The sequence below is a fragment of the Nematostella vectensis genome, chromosome 7, assembly GCF_932526225.1.
Source record: "Nematostella vectensis chromosome 7, jaNemVect1.1, whole genome shotgun sequence".
NCBI classification, from domain to species: domain Eukaryota; kingdom Metazoa; phylum Cnidaria; class Anthozoa; order Actiniaria; family Edwardsiidae; genus Nematostella; species Nematostella vectensis.
In genome coordinates this window covers 7,573,203-7,592,408 of record NC_064040.1, presented here as the reverse complement: position 1 = coordinate 7,592,408, position 19,206 = coordinate 7,573,203, and the positions used below count along the sequence as shown (strand labels likewise).

Genomic DNA, 19,206 nt, shown 5'->3' with positions numbered 1-19,206 from the left:
AACTCATTTTGCCAAACGCTGCTTTCCTGTGAAGCATTGTATTTGTTAGAGCATAATCCAAACATCTTTTCAGAGTCACCCACGCTTTAAGCCTTGAGTAAAAGACATGTTACAACATTGTTACTTTGACAGTGATACAGTGATAAGGAACTACCTCTTAGGGTAGTTTCAACTGTGATATGACCACTGACTTTAAAAAGATAACCATTACTACTAGAATGCTTTTCATTAACCTGTGAAACAAAGTGTGATAGTCAAAGGTACTGTCGAATCCGTAGTGTCGCGACCCGCGTTTTCATAACACGATTTGTTTTGGTTTTCTGTTCCGTCAGTAAAACCATTCTGAGTCAATCAGAGTCTCGCTTTGTGCACTTCCCTGGCTATCCTCTGGACGAAAACCAGACAGTGTCGCGACAGAAAGTCAGGCAACTGCACTAGACAAGAGATGACAAGAATCTGATTGGCTTAGAATAATTTGACTGGCGGAACAGAAAATCCCAAAAGACAAAAACATATCAATGTTTTGAAAATGTGGTGTCGCGATACAACGGATTTGACGGTAAGTCAGTAAAATGGAAAAGAGAACAATAGAATTAGACCACAAAGTGTAATATGCTAAAGTGTAGTTCACGGGTTCATGAAAATCAACTTGTCTAGAATGATTACATTCACATCTGTAATCGCAGAGAATGAAAGATAGAACTCACAACTCTAAAGGACACACAACTCTAAAGGATAAATATATGAGCTCTCAGAGTGGTTTCTATGTGATAGTCAAATTGTACTAGTCAAGCCAGCAAAAAAATATTGAACAAAGACATGCTTTTTTGAATTTCCATAGAAATTTAGATAAGGGGGAGACAGAGGTGCCACAAACGCACACGCATAAATTCACTTTTCAGTTGGTTTGAAATTAATGTAGGGTGAAATAATGAATTCAGAGGGAATGCTTGATGATTTTACCCCATTTGAGATTAAAAGTCGAAATCTGTTTTTGATTGTAGGCCAAACCAATGCGGAAAATAGGAATAAACTTATTGACATAAACTTCATGACCCAAAAAGTGAAGCAAAGAATTATGTCAGTGCACATTGGAACTCTGACCTATTAAGTCTGTGTCGATCAAAACTATGATTTAAAATGTTGTCTTCATGGCCAACTCGCATTATAATGTAAAATGGGTTTGTTAATATTTTCTTTCTAAAACTGAGCAATTGTTTTCTGTGCGGTCACACCCTCATGAGAATGACGTGGCATGGTGCCCATCGTGGAATAGCTCTTCACAGGGAGCCCACCAGTTGCCGCCAGTCCCACCCTCTGAAGGGGCTGGACCTGTCCAATCAAATGACTCCTGGCACGGCTCACATTCTTTCCACCACTCTTTGGTTACAGGGTCAGCACCAATGGCAGCCATGTCTGCCTCAAAATTGTCACCTTTATGACATGAAAAAAATGACAGTTTTCTTCATGTAAACAACATCTCTTGTAGGGTGTAAGCAGGCCAGTCGTAGCCTAAGGGGGGTGGGGAGGAATCTAACCCATCATTTCAGAGATGCATGGGTGCCAAAATGCACAATTCCGGCCTTTCCGAAAGGTGCCCTCCCACTCATTAGAGCTTCCATTGATCCCCCTCTGTGTTGTCTCCTATCATTAAGATTTAGCGTTTAATACAAAAATAAAAGTTCCAACCAAAATGAATATGGAAAATTGAAAACTTTGGAGAAGCAATGACTGTAGAAAAATATAGTCCAAGATAAAGTTGGGAGAAGCAGTGGGCTGGTCCTGGAGTCCATATGAGAAGGTGTCAAAATACGGCCTGATTCTCTTATACTTCTTCTATAGATCCACCCATGCGTATATGTCAACACAGTAAAAGAAGTAGAACACTTTGGTATATTTGGTGAAAGGTGTCAACATTATTTTTCATGGTGTTTTCGTGACATGATACAACACCTACCGATATACTCCATGTGAGAAAATAACACTTGATTGTGCTTATCAAAGTAGATGGTAAAATTCCTGATGTTACTAGCTGTCAATCTTTGTAGGACCTGGAATGATATTATGTGAGGAGATAAGAGAAAATATGAAGAAATCCCTTCCGAAACCACCCCATTCCACCCAAAACAGGACTGTAGCTTCTGAGGGTGCCACGGCACATTGCTTTCTTCTCCTGTCAAGTTTACCCTATCTAAAATTCGAACTACCAAACATTCAAACTTTTGTGGGTTCTCCCGGGACCCTTCTATTCAACTTTCTATTCAAAATTAAAATTAAAACAGTGACAATTTCCTCTCGCTTTCTCCTGATACCTTTGGCCATACAGCAGCATGCAGCTCTTTGTACCTTTCGTACATGCCTGGCTTCAGTTTAATCACTGAGCCTAGTCTTTTAGGTACTAGGTTTCCACTTTTGGAAGCCGACATTTTTCAGGAACACGAAAAATCGAAAACTTCACCCCTGACCGCCGCGTAAAGAAGTCAGCCGCTGAAACATACGGTAATCCTGTGTTACAGCGCGGGCTCGTTCAATTTCAAGATGGCCGACTGGTTGACTGTGATTTCTGCCTTAATTGTTGTTGTTGGTTTTTTAACTCTGTCGTGGTTTATACATCGCCTTGGATTGCTTGAGGAAAATGCAATGTTCCGCCCTGTGATGCAGCCCTCCTGGGTTATTCCATCTGAACGTGTTTTTGGAGTGAGAAATCCTTTCCAAGTGAAGTTCAAGCCTGTTAAAAATGGTAGAGTATATATATTATATATATATATACCCCTGGGGGAGTTCTTCAAGGTAAAAGTGATAGGGATGCTCGTCGCAAAATTCGAAAAATACCCCTAAAAAATACCAGCACGACCTAAAATTGCTACCCTAAACAATACCTCAGGAGCCTTAAAATTACCATTTCTAAGAGAAAAGCCATTTTTTTTCGGATACCCCCTAAAAATACCTGAGGCCCGATTTTGACCCCTAAAAATACAACGAGCATCCCTATTAAGTCGAGATATCGTGCAACCAAGATTGCGTTTAGGCTAAAATAAGCATTTAAGGTGATTTGATTTGGTCTGTATGAGACCATAACACCTACCCAATCAATCCCTATTAAGTCGACATATCGCGCTACCAAGATTGCGTTTCGGCTAAAATAAGCATTTAAGGTGATTTGATTTGGTCTGTATGAGACCATAACACCTACCCAATCAAGATAAAATCCTTTTGATAACACCTTTTTTTAGGTATGCTTCAATTTTGTCTCAACTCATCGCTTCCATGCTATGGGACTATGTATTGGGGTGTAGACAAGAAGACTATAGATAACTCAACCAGGCTGTCATATGAACTATCATCACAGCATAATGATTGTGATGATGATCTGTTTGATGATGATGATGATGACGATGGTGAAGATAATAAGGATGATGCAATTGACAGAGTCACCATGGAGAAGTTACTTGCTGGCTCTTATGAAACAAAAAGTGTTACTGAATTGTATCCTTACTACTTGTATTTTGTTTATTTTTAAGTGTAGGGAGAACCTATGGATGAACAGAATGTAAACATGAACATTTATTTAGATAGGTGTTCACTGGCCCAAAATCTCAGAGTTCCACTTATGGTATTTCTCTTTCCTCTATATATGCTGACTAAAATAGGGGGGTTCAGGAACCTACACATCCTCCTATGGGAACACCCCTTCAAAGCCCAAAATTATGGTTTTTACTATGTATGTGTTTGACGAGTCCCCCTCGCAGGGGTTTTTAGGCAGGCATCGCTCCCTCCCCTTTCACAAAGGAAACTGGGTTTGAAAGGAATTCAAACCAAAATTTGTCTGGAAAATGTTACCAGTTTGCCAGTCAATGGTAAAAAATGAATGTACAAGCAGTAGCCTTATCCTTTTTATACCTGAACCTAGTGTTTAAAAGTTCTTTTTTATTTATTTTTTTGACTAAAATTAAGCTTTTGTCCAGGAAAAGATCACAAATTCACTGAGAGCATACCTGAGGCGATAACAAATAATGATTCTCAATATCCATTAGTACTGGCTGTGGAAACATCAAGGATCGATGTGGACAACAGAAGGCAAACAGAGAAATCATATGACATTGTAAGTTTGCTAATATAAAAATAACATACCTACAGGGTTTATCCAGGATTTCTCCAAGAAATTCCATAAAACATTAGGCAAATTTGTGCATTTTCTAGTTTCCAGACATTTTTTTCTAACTTTTAACATTTAAGTCCGATTGGGGGGGAGGGGGGGCTTGAATCCCCTAGTTTTGTCACTGTTTCCTAAAAAATAAATAAGTAGTAAGGTTTGGCTTGGATTGTTTGAGGCCAACCAGCCTCAAGGCTAGTTTCAATTGCAATGCATACTCACTGATCAGCTAATGGATATGCAAAGATAACACATATTGTGCTTTTGAATCCTAGGTGACACTTCTCTGTGTGTTTCACCATCAATATAATTGCCTATCAAGGTTGGAGATGTTTATGCAGTACATCCAAACTGCAGATGGGAGGGTTTTTCCACTGAAGGTGAAAATACTGTGTGAACACTATTACACAATATTTTTTACACACAGAACAAAATATTTTGAAATTTATATCTTTTGCCAAATAAATTCTGAAATTCTTTGTGTTTTATACACACAGTAATATACTTTATACTATAAAATGTGGTACAGAACATCATAGAATAACCAGGAACAGATCCAGAAAGTTGTCCCATGCAAAAACTATGAAGTGGGATTAGCAACCTTTTCTTTCACAAACACATTGTTGTTTACACCAGAGCAATCAATTATAAACAGTTATGTAATTGTTGCTTATATATTCTATATATTATTACCCCTATTTCTCCCTACAGAAACTATTTGTTAATGAAGAAGAAGAGCCTATTTACAGTCCCCCTGAAACCCCACTCTCCCAACAACGCTCCACTCATGGCACCTGTATTATCTGCCAGAACCTGCCAGTAACCAGGGCGCTGTTGCCTTGCCGACATGCATGTGTGTGCGGATCATGCTTCTCACGCTTGGGGTCTATGTGCCCGCTGTGTCGGCAAGTAATAAGATCCTATTTCCTGACTCAAGAAGAACCCAACTTTGTAGACACTCTAGACACCAGCAGAGATATGAATAAGATGTCTACGTTAGAGCTGATACGAGGTATATTCTCAGCAAGTTAGGGTATAGGAGGATATGTTGGAAGGCAAAAACTATAAACAATACATGCACTTGGTGTACTAGTCATTTTATATTAAGACTCTTCATGTACTCTGGACATGAACTAATCTTAATTTGTGTAAAATTTTCTATCTAGTATATGAATAGGTAAATGAGTAAATGAACCAATTCTGATGGCCACATCAAACTGGCTCCCCTTGGGTTTACAGCGCGACCAAGAAAACTGTGAACACCGGAAATATGTATGGAATGTTTGTTCCGACCAATCACTCGCGAGATATTCAAACAGTCAACTAGAAATATGTCTCAGTGTCTAAATTATCACGTCTAATTCGTCAGCAAGGCTATATTATTTATCCTTTTATTATTTTGAGGGATACCCTGATTGTTATGCCACTTAGGGGGTAATAGTAACTAGCTGTGTTAGCAAATAGTCTACTTTTTTCACTTGAATCAATGTGTTTAAGACATTACTGTGCATTTATCAAGCCTTGGTCTGGGGGGGCATTGTTTGCCAGGAGACGGACTTCCTCATAGAATGGCAAAGATGTGTCCTTCATTAGATGTAACAGGATCGACTTGCTTGTGGACACAAACACTCCACTCTGACGAAGGCGCTTTTGATAAAAACAAAGATTATGCTTTTGAATTCTCCCAAACTTAGAAAGAAATTAAAAGGCTGATTTATGCTCTGCTGTACTCAGTGCTCTACTTATCTACTCTCTCTACATTTCTAATGTCAGGTTTTTCTTGTGAACATGAATCATTTCAATATTATCTGGTTTAAAAATAACTAAATAAGAGGATCTTTTGCAAATTGTGTTGTATTTTTTTCCCAATTCCATCAGACCAACAATATTATGATCCGAGGTCAAACCCTTACTGTGTTGATATTTTGTAGGCCTGTTGCAAGGATTTTGAGTGGGAGTTTTATTTTGTCATTCATCATACGGAAAATGATACATATATGACGACCCCTTAATAAGAAATAACTCACTTTTTGGCTGACAGGGGAGGTGATGTGCCCGCTCCTAGTGCCTGCTTCTAGCATTGTTTGTCAATTTTGAGCAGAACTTCAAACCCCTTCCCCCTTAGACCCATTGGCTATGGGCGTATCCTTGCACCCACCTCCAGAGCAATCATCCTTTCACAGTTATGTTTTGATGACACTCCATCAGCATCGACATGCACATCAAAACCTTCATCTACAAGATCTAGAGAAGTGTTGAAAATGCAGATATCTGCCTGTACAAAGCAATGCAAGCACACTGTTATTGTTTCAATCACTATTTGATAAAAAATTTCATGTTTTATTTACCAAATCCAATAAAAAAATATTGGAACAGCTTCCCCCAATCAGCTGATGAAAATGGATTCTTTTTTATACTTGGCACTTTTCTTGGATGACATAAGGGAAGGGTCATTAAACAGGGGGGGGGGGGCTGCTATGTTTGAGGAGAGAGTTGAGATTTTTTGAGCATCGATTTGGGTTTGGGCCACAAATTTTAATACAGGGTTTAGGGGAGGGCCTTATTTTTTAACAGGTATTGTGATCAATTTCCAGCCTCCTAAAAAGTCTGGGATTTCAAAATTTTTCTGGGGAGAACACCAGACCCCTTACTAAATAAAAAAAACAATTTGATGCAGCTCCTTACACGTTCATGACTCGCATTTTGCTGGCATTGAAAACCATTTCCCCTAAAGTGTGGCTTCTCCTTTTTATCTTTTGCAGTTTTGGTTTTATTAACTTCAATCACTGAATTTGCGAATTTCAAATTCATGTCAAAGTCCCCCCCTACTAACTTTTCAAATTGGTGGTATGAAAAGATATGTAAATAAGATTTCAGTTGGGAAGCAGCTAATGATGTTTTTTTTTATTTAGGTTTTAACAGTAATGGGCTTTCTATATATTTGGAAATGGCAAAATTTTCACAGGGGAACATACCCCTAGACCCATATACAATAGTATTTACACCCCTGAAAAATGGGCTCCAAACAACACCTCCAGGCCATGATTATTCGACCAGCCATGATTATTCGACCAGCCATTATTCGACCAGCCATGATTATTCGACCAGCGCCAACACTCATAATGCCAGGAACTCATCTAATCTCTTAAAAATAAATACTGGAAAAATTACACCGGACAGTGCACCTCGATTACACTTAGCTACTTGGAATATTCGTGCACAGGAAAGCTGCATCTATCTGTGATCTTGTCATATCCAAAAGAATTGATGTCTTAGCCCTTGTTGAGACTTGGCTGACTGCTGAAAACAACTCTAAGTCTACCGTGGTTGAAGACACAAGCACACGGTTGCCTGTTCCTAACTGCTCAGATCCCACTGTTGCCGATGTAATAAACACTCTACGGGACTTCGACTTTATTCACCTACCGCGTGCTGGACGAGGTGGCGGCATTGGTTTCTTTCTTAGAAAGGCTTTAAATGTTAAACCTAATACGTCGACTGTCTTTAAGGCTCTGGAATATGTTGATCTCTCTATCACTGCACTGGCTACCTGTTGCTTCTAGAATAGACTTTAAAATTCTTACAATCACACATAAAGCTCTCCACAACCAGGCTCCTGAATATATCACTGAACTCTTAACACCGTATACGCCATCTCGATCCCTTAGATCTGCTAACAAGAACCTTCTCGTCATTCCTAAATCACAAACAAAAACTTATGGGGACAGATCTTTTTCAAACTTTGCAGCTAAATTATGGAACTCCCTCCCCCTACACATTAGAAACACCGACTGTCTCAGCAAATTTAAATCGTCTTTAAAGACGTACTTATTTTGTAAGCACTACAACAATTGATTAGTTTTTAACCATTAGAAATATAAGTAGAATAGAGTAGGATGTTTGTAAAGCATTGAGATTTTTATAATGCTATATTAAATTATTAATTATTATTATTATTATGTTTTAGTCAGTGCCCTCCCCCCCCTCCCTCACACACAACAATTTGGCATGTGGGGGGAGGTATCTTTCTCCCCACAATTTGAATTTGAAACAGCAGAATTCAGGCCATATTCCCGTTAACAAATTATAAAGCATATATTTTTCTAATTGGCAAAGTGCCCAATCCCCCTTCTTTGTTTGAACTGCACAGGTTGCTCGTTATTACAATTGTGGGTTTACTTCATTTGTGGGCAACTTCTTATTACAATTGTGGGCTCTGCACTCATATGGTTATATGGAAGAACCTGCCATACGTAAAGCATCTAACAACTCTAAACTAACCAAGAAGTTTTTTTTTTGTTCTGGGGGAGGGCCTAAATTTTGGGTCTCCTTTTGGGGGGATGGTCACCATTTTTGTGCTCTAGATTGGGGTAGGGTCAAAATTTTTGAACCGGAAAAAATCAACTTAGCAGCCCTCCCCCTGAGCAACCCCAATAAATAATGACCTTTTCCTAATGGTGGCTGACATAGATTTTTAAATCTGTGATTATTAACTATCCTATCGACTCTCGGGGAGGGGGACAAGACAGTGTCATTCTGACTATCTTTTTTTTAAATTATAAACTATTCTATTCCCAATACGATTGTGAGCTCCATATGGTACAGAATTTGGGAAAATTTGAATGCTTGAAGGGGGTAAATTGAGGGGCTTTTTATTTGTTGGAGATGTTACTCATTGTTTGTGTGTTGTTGTCAGTTATCATACCCTTGGGGTAGAGGTAGTGAGGAGTTTTGATAGTCTAATCTCCTTACCATGACACCAAACAGTACCACAGCCTTGACATTTTTAGACATCTTGTGAAATTTATTGGCAAATTCCTCACACCCAAGCATTGAAAGAGTGTGCTTTGGGAAAATATTATCCTTGAAAAAGCTTGTGTCGATATCCTCGACTGTTGGACCAAGGGGTCCTTGAGGATTCTGCAGAGGACAATGTAATATGTGACAATAATACTAGTATATTAGGCTTTTGCAGTTATAAGCTTGCGCATGCATTACAACACGAACCTACCTCAAATAACAATGCAGCATGCACCTTTTTTAAGCCACATTTTCACCTGTTTACTCCCAGTTGATTACACACAATCTCCGATAGTTTGTGGAAAACGTGAAAAATATTTCAAAGTTGTGAACGCAGTTTGTCTATTGAAAGTATCTTGGAGGATGTTATTGATAATTTAGAGTGAATGGCCTGTTATAGCAGGGAATCTAATAGATTCTTTTGTTTTTTAACTGTTGAGGTTTCTGTTGGCCCTCTGGAAGTATACTGGTGACAATGCAGCTTTAAGCATGCACAAAACGAAGCTGCATGACGGTGGTTGAGGTAGGTTTCCATGTCAAGTGAGCGCACATGCTAATAGCTGGAATGGCCTATTGCTTGAATAAGCGGTTATATTTTCTTGCCTAGGGGAGATGGTTCTTGCAAAATCTGTTTTAGCTTTAGTTAAAAAGAGTACTTTTTACAACGTGAAGGGAGTAAAAATAGTCTCATAATCAAAGCACTAGTCATTTGAAACCGTCATTCCCATGGTCCGGCGGGCGGGGGGTTAGACTTTAACCCTGAACCTTGGGTAGGTAACTATGCAATTATTACAATGGTTTTCTAGTGGTTTCCTGTACTTACATGCTCAGTGGCGAGCACAGGAATGTCAAGGATCTTGGCTGAATCAACCTAAAACGTGTAAGTAAGTCAGAACACTAGGTCAAAATACCACAGTATTTTTTATCCATAAAAAAATCAGGTAAATGTAATCAAAAATTACCATTCTCTTGGCCACAGTTGTAATATCTGGAAAATATGCAATAAATCGGCGAAAGTCTTCTTGCATATCGCACATGAAGAATACTGTGCTATCTAAAAACAACTTTCCACTTCTTGTGCCAGCCATCTTGGGACTTGGGAGCGGAGGTAAACACTTGGGTGTTCTGTGGTGAACTTTCTCGATCCAACCTCTTTTAGTTACTTCAAATGGCTGGGCTTCCTGTGGCAGTGGTACTTGAAAACATGGCGGCGCCAAGCACTGGCAAGAAGCTCGTAAACGACCCTCAAAATGCAGTAGACGAAGCGCTAGAGGGTATCGTTGCATGCAACCCAGGGCTGCGTCTGCTGAAAGGACATCGCGTCGTGTTGCGAGAGGATCTAGAAAGCATAAAGAAGGCTGGAAAGGTCGCTCTTATTTCCGGAGGAGGAAGTGGCCATGAGCCATCGCACGCAGGCTATGTTGGGAAAGGCATGCTCACCGCTGCTGTGGCAGGCTCTGTGTTTGCTTCGCCGCCAACAGGGTCCATCCTGGCTGCGATAAGAGCCGTAGGAAAGGGAAATCGCGGCGGAGTTCTGCTGATCGTGAAGAATTATACCGGGGATCGCTTGAACTTTGGGTTCGCAGCTGAACGCGCTAAGGCAGAGGGTATAGCTGTGGACATGGTCATAGTTGGCGAAGATTGCGCGCTAACCAGTAAAGACAAGAGCGCTGGCCGCCGTGGGCTATGTGGAACCGTACTTATACACAAGGTAGGGTTTTATAATATATTTTTGAAAATATAGTGGATTTTACTATACTTCTAATATAACCCGGCGAGGGGGGGGGGGGGGGGGGCTACCCTTTTCCCTGATTACCATGACAATCAAAACCATAGTATTGTATTCAAGAGACCATGAACAGTTTGTGCAGATGTCAAAATCAGATGTTTTTTAACTGTCTTGTTTCTCATTCTCTCAAAAAAATTCACAACCAATCAAAAAGGGTGGTAAACATTGAGGTGTGAAGACCTATTGTGAACTCATTATGAATGGATGAAGTTGCTCCAATACAAAGAGGGATAATGCTTTGTTTTGGTTTGTGGTCAGATCGCTGGAGCTCTTGCAGAAGAAGGGAAGAGTCTGGAGGAGATCACTGTTACTGCAAAATCAGCTGTGCAGTCAATGGGTAAATAAACCTGGAAAATCTAGAACGACTTCCTAGCTATGGTGATCACAGGACCAGGGCGATCATATGACCAGGGTGATCATATGACCAGGGTGATCACATGACCAGGGTGCTTACATGACCAGGGTAGTCACATGACTAGGGTGATCACATGACCAGGGTAGTCACATGACTAGGGTTATCACATGACCAAGGCGATCACATGACCAGGATAATCACATGACCAGGGTAATCACATGACCAGGGTGATCACATGACCAGGGTAATCACATGTCCAGGTTGACCTCATGACTAGGGTGATCACATGACCAGGGAGATCACATGACCAGGGTAATCACATGACTAGGGTTTACACATGACCAAGGTTAACAAATAACTAGGGTGGTCACATAACTAAGGTGATCATCATATGACCAATTTGATCACATGAACAAGGTGATCATCACATGACCAGGTTGACCATATGACCAGGTTGATCACATGACTAGGGTAAACACATGACCAGGTTGATCACATGACTAGGGTGAACACATGACCAGGGTGATCAAATGGATAAGATGATCACATGACCAGGGTGATCACATGACCAGGGTGATCACATGACCAGGTTGATCACATGACTAGGGTAAACACATGACCAGGTTGATCACATGACTAGGGTGATCACATGACCAGGGTGATCAAATGGATAGAACGATCACTTTACCAGGGTGATCAAATGGATAGGACAATTACATGACTAGGGTGATCACATGAACGGGGTGATCAAATAAATAGGGTGATCACATGACCAGGATAACCACATGACCAGGGTGATCACATGACCAGGTTGATCACATGGCCAGATTAATGACCAAGGATATTTATTGCCTTCCCAAGTCCCTTCACCACTACATGTTTCTGTTATCATTTATTTCTCAATATATGCAACTGTTTCTTGTAGGATCAATGGGAGTTAGCCTTACCCCATGTAGCATACCTGGTTTCCCCCCTTCTTTTACATTGGCAAATGATGAGATGGAACTTGGGCTGGGTAAGTAAGCCACAATGCTGGACATAACTAGCTGTCGCGTCCTTGAAAAAAGGCGGATTTCTCGATATCTATCGTTAGTCAACTAGCTTTTTACCCAAGACAATGTCATTTAACCTCCCCTTACCTCCTTTCAATGTTGGATGTAACTGTGCTTAAATTCTGAGAAAGACAGCCCGAATTGAACAACATTGTACTGGGGGAAGGGGGGAGAAGCGCGTAGGAGGAGTAGGGTAACATTGAACCCCTTATGCAGTGAAAAATCAAAAAAAGGCGACAACAGTTTTGTCCAGCATTGCAGTAATAAATCTAGATAAATCTTGCAGTTGAATTATCATTACTGGAGGAGATGATTGATAAGTTTTGTTTTCCCAGGTATTCATGGGGAGCCAGGAGTTAGAAGGATGAAGGTAAAGAACTGAACTGTATTATAATTAAGCCTTCTATTTATAAAAACATTATTGAATTATGGCTAGGAGTGTAACAAAAAAAAGTGTATTTCTTCAGATAAGCAATGCTGATGATGTAGTGAAGACAGTGATTGACCACATGACAAATGTAGATACTGATGCAGCTACAAAACTGCTTTTGAAACAAGGTACTGTAGATGATTTACTTGTCATCCCCAACATCTAGTGCCTAATATAATGGTTGTTCACAACTAATTTGCTTCTAGTAAATATTAATGAGCGTTGCCTAGCTAAGGGTGGACACAGAGGGCACATGCACACAATCCAAATCTGAGACGTCAAGAATATCATCAAGAATAGAGCAATAAATGATCTATTCCATTTAAGTTTCCAAGTGTTATAAATCCAATGCCACTTTGTTTTGATTCTTGCAGGTGATCATATTGCACTGGTAATTAATAATCTTGGAGGAACATCTAACCTAGAGCTGAATATAGTTGCCAGAGCTGCAATCAAGTATTTAGGTGAGCTGTTTTTTTGCTTCCTTACCTTACCACCATCACCTCCTCATTAACCCATTTTCCTTCTACCCATTACCTCCTCCATGTTGACCCATTAGTTACCCCTCTACCCATTGCCTTCTCCTCATTGACCCATTACTGACCCATCACCCATTTTTCTCTTCTTTCAGTTCAATCTAAAGGGGTGAGTGTAGATAGGGTGCTTATGGGATCGCTGATGACATCACTAGAGATGGCCGGGGTGACACTGACACTCTTGCAGTTGAACAAAACCAGGGAACAATGTCTTGGTGAGGTTTACATTAGAGAATACACATTTAGGATTCATTTTGGCTGATAATAATTATGCAATATTATCCCTGATTTACTACCACAATTCACTTTGGGTACTGTTCTGTTTTCCAGATTGCGATACTACAGCACCGGCCTGGCCACGAGTGTGTGTGTCAAGCACTACTGGACTGACCAGAAATGACCTTGAGCCACTAGACCAAGGTCATGTTGACAAGGGTGTACAGCAGAAAGAACCACTTAGTGATCAAGGTCTGTCAAGGATTTCCATATAATGTACTGTGAATTTGACCTTAGGGAAAGTTAATTTATTATCTCAAGGGGGGGGGGGGGGGCTAAGATTTTGATAAAAATAAGGGATAAAATTAGTTGCACCCCCCCCCCATAAAAAAACAAAATTTTCCATGCCCCCCCACCATGCTTCCCCCATATTTCCAGTGCCCCGCCCCTCCAGAAAACCGAAAAAAAGAAGGAATAAAGAACTGAAAGCAAGCAACAATGAAAGGGGAACATGAGCACGAGTTTAGCTGCAAGCTGGTCAGAAAATGGAAGGGAAAGAATTTGCTAAAAACACTAATTCAGAAAAAGTCAAGGCATTCACATTCTCAAATGTGCAACTAAATCCAGGTTGCAACCTGATAAAGGTTGATGATATATATGACTCAGAAAAGCAAAAAAAGCTTTTCGTTCTTCTCCTTGTGAGAAAAGCGAAGCATGAGAAAGAAAAGTAATAGTGGAGGAAAGCAAATCAGATATTAGAGACGATGTTGACGACGAAGAATGAGTGCTTACTCATTAACAAAACGCATTAGAACGTTTTGTTAATGATTTTAAATATGGAACATAATGACTTTATAAATATCATATAGCAGAAACCATGAAAAGAAATGTTCTGTATATAGGTTGGATTGTGCTTGCCAAATAACTGCCCCTTGAAAGTTTCAAAAAATTGCTTTTATAGATTCAAAGAACATTTGAGCACAACAGTTAGATCAACTGTTTTACACATTTTTTTTAATCACCACCAAAATTGATATTAACAACTTGATTTAACTATAATAAACATGTAAGAATGCAGACCATGACAAAAAAATGCAGCATTGAAAAAGTTCCACCAAGAGGTGACATTGTTGACAAATAATCTAGACATAGTCTCTGTCACCAGGCAGAGTGCTTTTTGCAGTATTGAAGAGTATAGCAGATGCCCTGATTAGCTCAGAGGCAGAGCTGAACAGACTTGATAATCTGGCTGGAGATGGGGACTGTGGATCAACCATCAAGCGAGGGGCAGTGGGTGAGTGATCATCATACCAAACCTATTTGGAACATTTCATTTGTGGTGGTAAATTAGTTAAGTGGTGGTACATTAAACTTAAAGAGCACACTAGATATGGGAGCTGGTACTAAAAGTGGGAGACCGAGTCTCAAATGTTTTCAAAAGTCCAAAATATTCAAAGGTCCACACACTTTAACCTGCAAGTTATCTATAAAACCTGCCTAGGATCACATTTCGGCAAAGGAGACTCAAAACCTGTCATTGCTTCTGAGCAACAGTTGAGGCAGTCTCCCATCTGATCCTCGCTCCCTGTGAGATCCAGGAAACTGTCATTCCCTGATTCCATCCCTAGGGACACTGGGGTCCATTCGCAGGGTCTTTAAATTACAATGGACTGGTAGACCACACGATGTGAAGATTGAAGGATGATGAATGATGATGATGAAAAAAGCTACATCCACCAATCATTTCTCCACTCTACCTGATACCGCATCACATTCTGTATTTGTTTAAATCTGTTGTTTCAGACCCCAATAAAGTCCTTATGACTCAAGGCATTTAGTTTCAGTAAATTTTCTACAAGATTATTAAGCACTTATAATTTCACATTTATTAGCAATCTTAGACAATCTCGGCAGTCCAGAGGCTTGTGGCATACCTTGCAACAATACCCATGATGCGTTGGTAGCTGTGGCTAACCTGGTGGAGGAGGGCATGGGAGGGAGTTCAGGAGTGGTGGGTATACAGCCATCGTCCACTTCTCTTATCCCCCAGGAGAAAGAGTAGAAAAGACCCTGGTTTATGAAGGGAGGACCCCTGGTTTATGAAGGGGATGGACCTTTGCACCAAGGATGAGTATGCATCCTTTTGTTTATTTCCAGAGATTTTAGCCCTATGAGGTAATGGGAAATCAATCCAAAAAAACGTCAAGTCATTCCAAGTAATTTATTTATGTGGAATGTTTATTGCCTCTAGTGTGTGATTAGAGTGTTTTTTTTTTTCTGATCATATTGTACTTCATATTGTACTGGCTGCCTAATACCAATAGGCCATTTTCCAGATTATGGGTCATGTGGTATTTGAATATAAAAGTGAGGCTCTTACATTATAAGACCTCCATTATCTTGAAAACTGCTTACACAAGACATGGTAAGTTATATATACTTTGTTGCTTTGCCTCAGTTCTACAGCATGTTCCTTATAGCTGGAGCAGCATTGCTGAGAAAAGACGATTCCGCAAAAGGATGGTCAGCAGCATTGGAGGCAGGGATCAGAGTAGTGATGAAGTAAGTATCACAGTGCCTTTACTATAACATGTAGACATGACATGTAATAACGGATAGAATATAATGTTCTTGATAAACTCCTTACTTTCCATGTACAATACATTTTTTAAATGTCCTAAAATGTATTTACAGTAGCCTTTTTGCCAACTGTTGACCTAACAATATTGGGCTACAGCCTAAAAAAACCAAAAATAAACATTTCCATGCAATAACCACAGCTGTTAATGTTAATTTACATGGTTTAGATAACCTCAGCCCTTCAACAGTCTTTCATCTACTTTCATTTCAGATACGGTGGTGCTGAGCCTGGGGACAGAACTATGGTAACGCCAGCAATCATCCTGTCTCTGGTTTTGTCCACCTTCCCAATGTGTTATCAAGATCATAGCCTCTATCTATCCCATCCCCTACCCCACCAATCAGCCCTGTATTAATGATTGGCTGAGGGGGGTGCGCAGTCATAGGTATCATATGGAAGAAGCCTAGTTTTTGAAGATTATTTAATCAGAAATGACCCTCTTCGATCTTCCCCCCCTCCCCCAAGACGGGGTGCACGCGCACCCTGTGCACCCCCCTGTGTATGTGCCTGCCAATTGTTTCTCATCCATTGCATCTATTGTACAGCTTGATGCTTTACATCCTGCAAGCCAGATATTAAGTCAGCATCTAGACGCAGGGTCTCCACCACTTGAGGCCTTTAGGGACGCAGTCATGGTATATGTTTATTTTTATTGTGCCTCTCCTTAATGCAGTGCTAGTCAAACATGAAAATTGAACTGGTTACACCCCCTCCCTCCCTCCCTCCCTCCCTCCCTCCCTCCCTCCCTCCCTCCCTCCCTCCCTCCCTCCCTCCCTCCCTCCCTCCCTCCCTCCCTCCCTCCCTCCCTCCCTCCCTCCCTCCCTCCCTCCCTCCCTCCCTCCCTCCCTCCCTCCCTCCCTCCCTCCCTCCCTCCCTCCCTCCCTCCCTCCCTCCCTCCCTCCCTCCCTCCCTCCCCCCCTCCCTCCCCCCCTCCCTCCCTCCCTCCCTCCCTCCCTCCCTCCCTCCCTCCCTCCCTCCCTCCCTCCCTCCCTCCCTCCCTCCCTCCCTCCCTCCCTCCCTCCCTCCCTCCCTCCCTCCCTCCCTCCCTCCCTCCCTCCCTCCCTCCCTCCCTCCCTCCCTCCCTCCCTCCCTCCCTCCCTCCCTCTTCCTCATTGCTCTCATCACCATACCAATATCCATCTCCTCTTCCTTTTCAATCTCTTAGTCCTCTTCCCCCATCTTCTTCCTATTCCTGCAAACCTTCTGCTTCTCCCACCATCCTCCTTAAACATCGCTATCACATTGTAATCTCACCACCAATGCTCACCGTTATTTTTAAAGCTTTACAACATAACGTAACCAGTACCATACTTTTCGTAGGCGGCCGAAGCTGGTGCCCAGTCTACCGCGACCATGAAGGCCCGCGCCGGTCGTGCCAGTTACGTCAGTTCTGTGCAACTCTCCTCACCAGACCCCGGCGCCATAGCAGTAGCCACGTGGCTGAAGGCGGCATATAACGCTCTTTAGGTACAGAGGGCCTGGGAAAGGTGCTAGATATAAGGCGGTTGTCTTCATTAATTAATTAGAATGTTCTTATGATAGGCTGGGGCGTAGCAGGGGGTGGGGCACTGGGGGCAACTGCCCCACAATATTTTAAAAATATATTTTTTTTTTTGCGCTTCTTCGTTAGTACGACGAATGTCTCATTTAGACCTTATGCAGAGTAACATGGCAAAATCCTGCGTTAGACACACGATTCTTGGGTACAGTATTTCGGTTTTACTATACCTTCCTGATAATGATGATTTTATACCCAATAAGGCTCGTCAGTGAAAGTGCCTTCAAGTTTATGGAATTGTACTAGGGGATGAGAAATGGTGTAGATAAATTGATTATTTTTCTTAGGAAGCAAAATTAAATTTTAACATGTTGCGAGTTTTTTTTTTTTTCTTTTTGTAGTGAGTTTTAATTATAACCGTCCCTTGATAATTCGTAGATTTTTTGTACCGTATTTTAGTTTCATGATGTTTGGTAAAGAAACCGTTTGATTACCGGCTAGGAAATAAGCAGTTGGAAATACTAAAGTACGAATGTCCGGACAGACATTCATACCCCAAGCCACAAGCAGACAACATACTCCAAACCACAATAATTTAACAAAACCTTACAAACCTTCCTTTTATCATCATGGGAAAGTTACATTTTGCAGCGCGGTTTTACTCGAGTGCCTCTATATGTTTTTATCAACGAGTTCCATCTCGGACAATATCTACCACAAATCGTATGAGTTCTGCCCCAGGAAGTTAGAGGAGCCATGCGTCTTAAACCATCCCGGAAACAGTTTTCTATACATTGGATCCAGAACCTTGTATTATTTTCATCACTAGAGAAAGGAAATATGCAGAACTTTTGCCTGAGGCTGCAGGAAATTCGTCTGTAAGGTTCTGTCGTCATGTAGTGTGCTGTAGCCCCACCACTTAGATAGGTAGTTACATCTCTACGTATCTGTTGCAGAGGATTTTTGTTTTATACGCTACCGCAATGCTGGCAGTTTCTTGCTCGATGTAGCAGAGACGGTTACTCTCATTTTGATTGGGTTGAAGTAGAAACGTCTTCATTGTTCGATAACTTCTAGGTCTCGACCGCTTTGACATGCTTCCATTAGGCTGTAAACTAAATCCTTGTGTTTTCTCATCATTATCGTCTTCTCCGTGTGGTTTAGGACGGAAATTTCACGCGCTGTCTCAATAAATGAGGTTAGCGTAGCTATTGCAAAGGCGTCGAGACTTTGACACAGAGACTATTTTGAGGAGCTTTTGTCATCAGCTCTTTACTAAAGTGTTATATTCTATGATAACACGAAGTATTTGACAGGTACGCCGGTCTTTTGCCTCGAGCGAATTGACTCAATACCTTCTCTTCGATTTGTGTTAGAAAAAGATTCCATAAGATAATTTTTAAAAGTGAACACGTATTTAACACCATACCGCCACCATCATACCACAAATTCTTTGTCTTATAAGGTATTTGATTGATAAAGAAACACATACAAATAGGGCATTCTCTTGCTGCCTTTAGACTGTGTCTGTATTATCTATTTTTGTTTTATTTAAAAAAAAAAAAAAACTTCTAGCACTTCCTGGAATTGACATATGAACCTTTGATAGCTCGTTATTTCATAACCTTTTTTCCTAAACCTGGGCCATTCCTGCGATAGCCCAGACTTTGAAATTTGTTGTCACGACATACTCGCGAGTTTGAGGACAAACAGGAAAATATGAGCGCGCGTTTGAC

At 40.9% G+C, this 19,206-nt stretch overlaps 4 protein-coding genes across 6 annotated transcripts; 2 read left to right on the top strand and 2 right to left on the bottom strand.

Annotated features, from left to right (window-relative positions):
- Positions 1-6: 6 nt before the first annotated feature.
- Positions 7-2,459, bottom strand: LOC5520883 (L-rhamnose mutarotase). The gene is made up of 3 exons (XM_001640554.3): positions 2,313-2,459; positions 1,958-2,051; positions 7-1,434 (listed from the first exon to the last, which is right to left on the bottom strand). Exons 1-3 carry the CDS (start codon positions 2,424-2,426, stop codon positions 1,238-1,240), a joined length of 405 nt encoding a protein of 134 aa, XP_001640604.1. The 5' UTR covers positions 2,427-2,459; the 3' UTR covers positions 7-1,237.
- A 79-nt stretch (positions 2,460-2,538) lies between these two features.
- Positions 2,539-6,000, top strand: LOC116604068 (cell growth regulator with RING finger domain protein 1). Of its 2 annotated transcripts, XM_032365928.2 has the most exons (5): positions 2,539-2,740; positions 3,234-3,486; positions 3,955-4,102; positions 4,429-4,533; positions 4,865-6,000. In XM_032365928.2, exons 1-5 carry the CDS (start codon positions 2,539-2,541, stop codon positions 5,183-5,185), a joined length of 1,029 nt encoding a protein of 342 aa, XP_032221819.2. In that variant the 3' UTR covers positions 5,186-6,000. The 2 variants fall into 2 exon arrangements, with proteins under 2 accessions (XP_032221819.2, XP_048585780.1); XM_048729823.1 differs by lacking the exon at positions 3,234-3,486 and having other exon boundaries at positions 3,966-4,102.
- LOC5520882 (isochorismatase domain-containing protein 2) lies at positions 2,593-10,084 on the bottom strand. Of its 2 annotated transcripts, none has more exons than XM_032365929.2 (5): positions 9,916-10,084; positions 9,777-9,824; positions 8,906-9,073; positions 6,312-6,428; positions 2,593-2,728 (listed from the first exon to the last, which is right to left on the bottom strand). In XM_032365929.2, exons 1-5 carry the CDS (start codon positions 10,039-10,041, stop codon positions 2,723-2,725), a joined length of 465 nt encoding a protein of 154 aa, XP_032221820.2. In that variant the 5' UTR covers positions 10,042-10,084; the 3' UTR covers positions 2,593-2,722. The 2 variants fall into 2 exon arrangements, with proteins under 2 accessions (XP_032221820.2, XP_001640603.2); XM_001640553.3 differs by lacking the exon at positions 2,593-2,728 and adding an exon at positions 5,235-5,800 and having other exon boundaries at positions 9,916-10,081.
- A 41-nt stretch (positions 10,085-10,125) lies between these two features.
- On the top strand, positions 10,126-17,847 carry LOC5520788 (triokinase/FMN cyclase). Its single transcript, XM_048729822.1, has 14 exons — positions 10,126-10,664; positions 11,001-11,079; positions 12,023-12,112; positions 12,485-12,519; positions 12,617-12,707; positions 12,954-13,043; positions 13,211-13,330; positions 13,446-13,583; positions 14,497-14,625; positions 15,224-15,342; positions 15,790-15,893; positions 16,183-16,216; positions 16,518-16,607; positions 17,293-17,847. Exons 1-14 carry the CDS (start codon positions 10,158-10,160, stop codon positions 17,437-17,439), a joined length of 1,773 nt encoding a protein of 590 aa, XP_048585779.1. The 5' UTR covers positions 10,126-10,157; the 3' UTR covers positions 17,440-17,847.
- The last annotated feature ends 1,359 nt before the right edge of the window (positions 17,848-19,206 follow it).